The 6,697-nt window shown below is 40.5% G+C and overlaps 2 protein-coding genes across 3 annotated transcripts; one reads left to right on the top strand and one right to left on the bottom strand.

Moving 5' to 3' along the window:
• The first annotated feature begins 699 nt into the window (after positions 1–699).
• LOC149812198 (uncharacterized) lies at positions 700–1,152 on the top strand. The gene has a single exon (XM_089993001.1). It carries the CDS (start codon positions 700–702, stop codon positions 1,150–1,152), a length of 453 nt encoding a protein of 150 aa, XP_089849127.1.
• Positions 1,153–1,336: 184 nt separating this feature from the next.
• LOC149812197 (uncharacterized) lies at positions 1,337–6,081 on the bottom strand. 2 transcript variants are annotated; one of them, XR_016428473.1, is made up of 7 exons: positions 5,913–6,081; positions 4,506–4,578; positions 3,494–3,587; positions 2,314–2,430; positions 2,172–2,229; positions 1,609–2,089; positions 1,337–1,462 (listed from the first exon to the last, which is right to left on the bottom strand). XR_016428473.1 is itself a non-coding variant. In XM_089992650.1 (6 exons), the coding sequence occupies exons 1-6, from the start codon at positions 5,943–5,945 to the stop codon at positions 1,664–1,666; spliced, it is 801 nt and encodes a 266-aa protein (XP_089848776.1). In that variant the 5' UTR covers positions 5,946–6,081; the 3' UTR covers positions 1,557–1,663. The 2 variants fall into 2 exon arrangements, 1 of the variants encoding a protein (XP_089848776.1); XM_089992650.1 differs by lacking the exon at positions 1,337–1,462 and having other exon boundaries at positions 1,557–2,089.
• Between the last annotated feature and the right edge of the window lie 616 nt (positions 6,082–6,697).

The raw sequence follows: 6,697 nt of genomic DNA, 5'->3' as shown, positions 1-6,697 counted from the left end.
ACTCATTTTCAAGAATCGTGATTTTTTTTTTGCACCAATGAAGGAGAGGGTACTTAAGTCTTTGCAATCGCATCAAACTCCAACACTAATTAATGCTGACAAACATGGGGATACGAGACGCACATGCTTACATACGTTGTGCTCTTTGGGACCCCGAACATGAAATGTAGCTAACTGCCCTATTCAGGGGAGAACATATAACCTGCTTTGCACCCTTTGGGACTGCCTAACCCCAACTTGCCTTTCAAAAATAAAAACTATGGTAGGACCCATGCATTTCACCACCAGGTGCATACCTAGGTTTTAGCTTAGAAAACTTATTGTTCTAAACTTTTTTTTACGAGAGAGTCTACATTCCACTTTTTTTTTTCTATAACTTTTTTCACAAAGTTTAACCTAGGGAGGATTGTACACTTTTAGTGTGCAGCTGCACCTGATCACCATTTTTTGGGACCCACAACTGACAAGCTTACCTCTAAGATGGAGGTGATCAGGTGCAGCGGCACACTAAAAAGTGTGCAATGACGTTGCACCTGATCTTTTTTTTCCCTTGCAATCAAACGGTGCCTAAAAGAAAAAGAAAAAACACCCGTCATGACACCGACATGATTGGCATCTCCTTTCTCCTTTACCCTAACAACTCAGAACAAAGGCAAAACCCCTCTTCCTTTCCCCCCAACCCCCTCCCACCTTCTGCACATGGACACTCTTCTCTCCCAATTCTCCTCTCTAACAGATGAATCACTCAGAGACAAGAATTTCGAGCCCAAGAGGGTTGAAGATTTCATGCTGGCCTTCGAGAAGGATGCCATGGCATTGTGGGCGGCCATGGAGGACGAAGCTGATGAGATGGAGAAAGAGGCCGAGGCTTCCATGAGGGAGTTCGAGGCCTACCTGAACGGCCTGATGGTCGACTCCATGAGGGAGTTGGAGAGCCTGAACCTACTCGAGGGTTCAGCCATGACCGAACTGGGGAGCCTGGTGCATGGCGCGGAGGCCGCAAAGAGGATGGGGAAGTACATGGTGGGTGCCGCCACCTCTGCTTCCAAGAAGTACGTCGACGCTGCTGCCGCTACCGTCAAGTCTGCGTGGGCTGGCGTCTCTCCACCTCGTGCCAAGTCCAAGGCTGGGGTTAGAGTCCACCCCAACTGAAGGAGAGAAGCAAGGAATTTGTCTGAATAATGTGTAATGTTATGCTGTATGGTGATAAAATCGTTGGGGCCGGTTCCTTGTCTATGTGGAATGCGGATCTCTTTCGTGTTCTTTTCGATTCCTGCAGTATTGTTGAGGTAGAAAATGTTGCAGTGTCATTAAATTTTAGAATCCAATTGATTGGTGTTTGCTGTAGGGCGTTGAGAATGAAAATAGCAGAACCGTAATTCATTTGAAAGCGGTTAAATCCAGAATTTGTTGTTATCTGCTAATAATTGGATCATTTGGATCATCAAGCCCCCCTCTTCTCCTGCAAGTTGATGCCCGATATTTATCAAGATACGGTTTTGCACCACCAAACCACTCATTAATGCAGTCAGAAAAAAACCCTTTGAAGAGATGGATAAACAGAACTAAAACTATCTAATTTGGAGACATAATGTCGAAACATTTTACAATTTCCCAAGAGGAGCTGAGCTTTTAGTTGCTACAAGTGAAGGAACTTGAAGCTTCACTCTTCATAATTGTCGTAGTCCTCCTCTGGTTCTGGTCTCTTGCTTAGATGCAAGAGTTGTGATGGCTCAATGTGCATGTTAGCCATATCGTAAAGAGGCCAACCCATGTACTCATGATTGGCCTCCATCTTATTCTCAAGTGTCTCTCCTGCCTCCTTAGATCCCACACTATCAGTGGAACTCCCCATGACTGTGTTGTTGGTAGTACATTCTACATTTTCTTTCTCTTCAACATGGTCCTCCAATTTCTCTGCTTTAGTAACCTGTTCATCGCCATCCTCGGGACACACGCCCAAGTCATCTTCATACTTGTGCAACCTCATATCATCCTCACTTAACCTGCAGCTACGAGCTGTTCTGCCCCTTCCTCTTCCTCGTCCACGACCACGACCTCCTCTTCCAACATGATGTACCATCATTCCCTGTCATAAGAATTGTTACCTTTGTTTGAATGATGTTATTAATATTTGGAATTCTAAAAGAAGGATATGTGGTAAAATTTACAGTCTTTGCACGCTTCCCCTCTTCTATGTTGTCAAAATCTCCATTGTTTAATACTTTTCTGTCCAACGAGAAACTAATCAAGTGCTTGCTGATGATACAAAAGTTTGGAAGATGAATACATAATCCCAGATGATGAAATTACCTTCTCCTGGTGCCATTTCTTTCAATGCCCACGGGATCTGAACCACCAATATCTGGGACTTTGTTCACACTCTCCCTCAAGAAATCAAATGCACTGTACATTTGAATGCAGTGTTTTCTAAATCATGGATTAAAAAGAACCAATAAAATGTCATTAGTAGGATATATGAATCAATAAACTGTATAAATTGTCCTAACAATCATAAAATTCAGAAAAAAAATTGATAGTAGCTTTGACAAAGCAGATGAGACAACAAACATAAGTGTGTCATAGACCATGACATTGGTTCCTAGATGACATGCATGCTTGGCAGAAACCGAAATCCTTAACCTTTTCCGTTAACTCTACATATACCACTGGATTTTTACAGCTGGCAGCAAGACTCACAATTTGATGGTTCTATCCAGGTAAACATATCACTACTTTCTTTTATCCACATACCAAGTTTCTCCAAACCCTGACTCCCTTTCTTCAATAGTATCAAATCGGTCTGTTATGAAATCACTACACACCATATCATGACTCCTTGGTTAGCAATACTTCTGTACTTATTCTTTGCAATATGAAAAAAGAATTGTATATCCAACCCAATATATAATAAGTTTTGGGTTAGCAATATTAGCAAAGAAAATGGTTTAAAGCAGGCTAGATCCGTAGGTTGTTTGTCAACTTTGGCAAGGCTTGGTTTTTGCCATTCTTCTAACCAAAGTTTGGGTGACTAGTATCTGGATTTCAAATCCAAGTTATGTTTGAGTGAAGTTTGACCAGACAATCCAAAGTTGGAAAGACTGTCTACCAAATGCAATGTTCAATCCAGAAATATACTCTTTATAAGTCTGGCCTTTATCACAATTTTCCACTGCAGAAAAAAATGAAGCTTTCTTTGGCAGCCATAGTGCAGACTTATTAGAGTAGCAATTTGGAAAGTAGTCTTTACCACAAAGTTCCACTGCAGAAAGAAATGAAGATTTTTGGCAGCCAGAGTGAAGACTTGTTCGAGTAGCAATATTGTAAAGCTCATGATTGCCTTAAACCATACACGTGATTTCATATTTCAACATTTATAAACTAATCTATGCCACATCTATGTGTAGGATATAAGAAACATGTCAAAGAAGAGGAAGACTTTATACAGCATAAGAACTTTTTTTTAGAATACAGCATAAGATTTTAAACTTACAGATGCAAAGAACTCATTGTCTTGGCTCCTCTTTGGAGTGTTATTTCATATGTCCTATCACAAAGATCTTGCAGGAATAACTCCAAAGCTTTTGCTGCAATAAAAAACATAAAGAATTATACAAAGATTAGATAAATCATCTTGAACAAGAGTGCTACAAGCTACAATGGAAGCTTTTATCAGGAAAAATAAAATATCTAAGAATTCTTTTATAAGATGTAAAGAGAATAGCAACAAATAATAACCACAACCTGTGAAAATGATCTTTGTTTTTTTTCTATTGTTTGAGGACAAGCCCATAAACTGTGGTAGCCTACCTAGAAGTCTATGCTTCACCCTTCTAGACAATATCTCCATATACAATCTCAAACACGCCCTCTTGATCATCTTATGGTAAAATTTTCCCTCACCCATCTTATGATACACGTAGAAAAGCTTTTCTACCATTAAAAGGTAAGATGTGCACTGATGGGGGATGGGTAAATGAAAAATGCACCCGCATGTGGTATAGCACACACAAAATGCATCCAAACGCGAGAGAGATAGAGAAAGAGAGAGTCTTATCAATCTATGAAGTCATTGATTAGCTAAATATAATTAAGATGAAACATCAAAAGGGAAAAACATCCCATCTCCCATCAGGCACAAGCGTAAGGTACACAACATTAAGTTCCACTACAATTGACTTGTAAAAGAATAAAAGTAGACATGATATTCACGAGCCAAAGGAAGCATATTTGTTCAAGCAATATGTTTGTGTGCAAGAGACAAAAGAAACCTGCCTTTTTCTTTTTTCTGAAGTCCGATAAAACCTACCATTACAAGCTCAACAATTATGTCGACACATGCTCATTCCTTGGCAATTGAGAAAATGGGTAACACAAACAAAGCAATAGTTTTGTGCTTGCACAAGATGTAAATACTTATTAGGGCGAAGTTTAGCTTTAATCTACCAAAAACATATTGGATTTTGATAACCTTTTTTTATAGGAGTTGGATTTTGATAACTTACACACTAGAACAGGCACCGCAAGTGCAATCTTGCCAACATCCTCATCAGCTTGCATTATCTTCTTTATCCGTGACTGAAAAGAACATGAATGAACAAAACAATTAAACTCAGTAATCTATGGCAAAAAGGAAAAAGTGATGAAAAACCAATTGGTCAGTTTTGATGCTTTAGCTATTTCATGGAGAAAGATCTATGATCCGTGCAATAGCATATGGAACTTGAGGCATGCGTATCTTATCTATCCTTAGAGAAAGCAAACAAACTGCTTCTTTATAGAAGCTTATGCGTTTCTGCTTACCATCTGCAGAATTGATTGCTCGATGACTCTTACAGTAAATAATAGTTTACCAGAAATATCACTTGTTAATATACATTAGCAGTAAAGTCAAAAATACCTCGCTGTGACTGTAATCAACACTCATGTTTGAAATGGACAGAACAGATAAACAGGTGTTGGAGAAAGTACACAGATTTGTTCTTGCAAAATGAAAACATGTAGGATCAAAGAATATGAGATTCTTCCATTTTTATGAATAAAAACAAACATAGCTACAGCAGTCACACAACACTAAGATTCGATGAGTTCCCCTGCCCATGTCTCTGAAAACGCAAAAGGCTACTCATTGTGCATCCTAGTTAAGAAAAAATTGTTCACATCTGCTATATTGCTGACCCCCATGGGCAATTAGGGCGAATTTAGGAGTCCAAGTTTTTGAAACGTATACAGAGATAACCATTCAGCCTCCAGAGGGGCGTCTGTATGACAAAAATTCCATTCCATCTTCTTCTGATCGGATCCGGGCATCGATTTGACCGTCCATGCAGCTCACGAATTGTTCAAGAAATACGTAATCTTTAGGGCTATCGCAAACGAGGCAGACATCCCATGTAATTCAGATCCTCTACAAACTCAATAGCAAAATCGGTTGAGAAGCTCCCTATCGCATACTACTACGATCAATTTGGGTCGCAAAGGACATCGCCCTATAACATCATGCATCTTTCACGCTGAATAACCCCCAGACACCACCGACTTCTACGTTTCTAACGCCATCTCCACCGATCCTCACAGACCGAACCAAAAGAAGACGAAAACCAGAAATCCGTAGCATCCCAAAATCAGGGATATCCACAAAGAAGCATATCGCCGATCTCGAAACTGTTCTACCTTTCTGATTTACCTCATCAATAAAAGAGAAAAATTACGATCACAACTAACTTATGCACACAGATTGAAAACCCTAATTTCCCGACCATCAGATTTGGGGGCAAAAATCCGAACTAGCGAAAGAAGAAGATTCTTTCCGAGATCAAGAAAAGGGGAGAAAAAAATCATATCTCGATTTCGGTTACGGAAAAGGAAAAAGATTCAGATCTACACAATAAAAAAAGGGAATCGAATCGTACCGCGGGGAAACGGGTGCCGAGCTTCTTCCTCATCTTGCTTCCGACGATCCCTTCCTCCTCACCTGTCGTTCCTCATAGATCACACCAGAGAGAGAGAGAGAAAGAGAGAAATTCGGCGTTTGGCTCATGGACTTACAGTAATCTCCATTAACTTTTTCTCCATCGCCACCGATAATGGCGTAGGAAAGATTTACTCTTCATTTACTTCCATTTTCTTCTTTTTTTTTTTTGTTTTTTTTTTTTTGGCATTTTAGTTTTAATCTCAAGGAAAGGGGCGTTGTTACGGGTTTCTGAAAGATTGATAAGGAATGCCCTTCACATTGGCCAAAATTACACATGTCACTATCGTTCCACGGTGAACTCAGGGATAGGGATGGCAGTGGACCGGGGCGGGGGACAAGCTCTTCACCCACACCCCGTCTCAAAATCTGGACCTTCATTCCTGAACGGGTCTGGATTTTAACTTTCAGCTCCATTTCATGTCCTTCATCCTCAGTTCAAGCAAGGTGAGTCAGGAAAGAGCCTCGTTCCCCTCAGTCCATTACCATCCTTAGAAGGAATTAGAGATGGGGCAGGGCAAGGCAGGGGAATCCCTGGATGGGTTTTAATTTGAACCTTCATCCCGGCCTCCATCTCAGTTTCATATTCTCCATCCCTAGTCCAAATGGGGACGAAGCAGGGTCGGGCCCGTTTCCCCGATCCACTGCCATCCCTACTCATGGAGGGGTGCGTTGGTAAAAAAAAGGTTTCCATTTGCACACAAATAATTTCAAAAATGGTTCATT

This window comes from Nuphar pumila, chromosome 17 (genome assembly GCF_984573655.1).
Source record: "Nuphar pumila chromosome 17, dmNupPumi1.hap1.1, whole genome shotgun sequence".
In the NCBI taxonomy this organism is placed as follows: Eukaryota; Viridiplantae; Streptophyta; class Magnoliopsida; order Nymphaeales; family Nymphaeaceae; genus Nuphar; species Nuphar pumila.
Note: the sequence above shows the minus strand (reverse complement) of the source record. Positions and strands in the feature narration are given on the sequence as shown.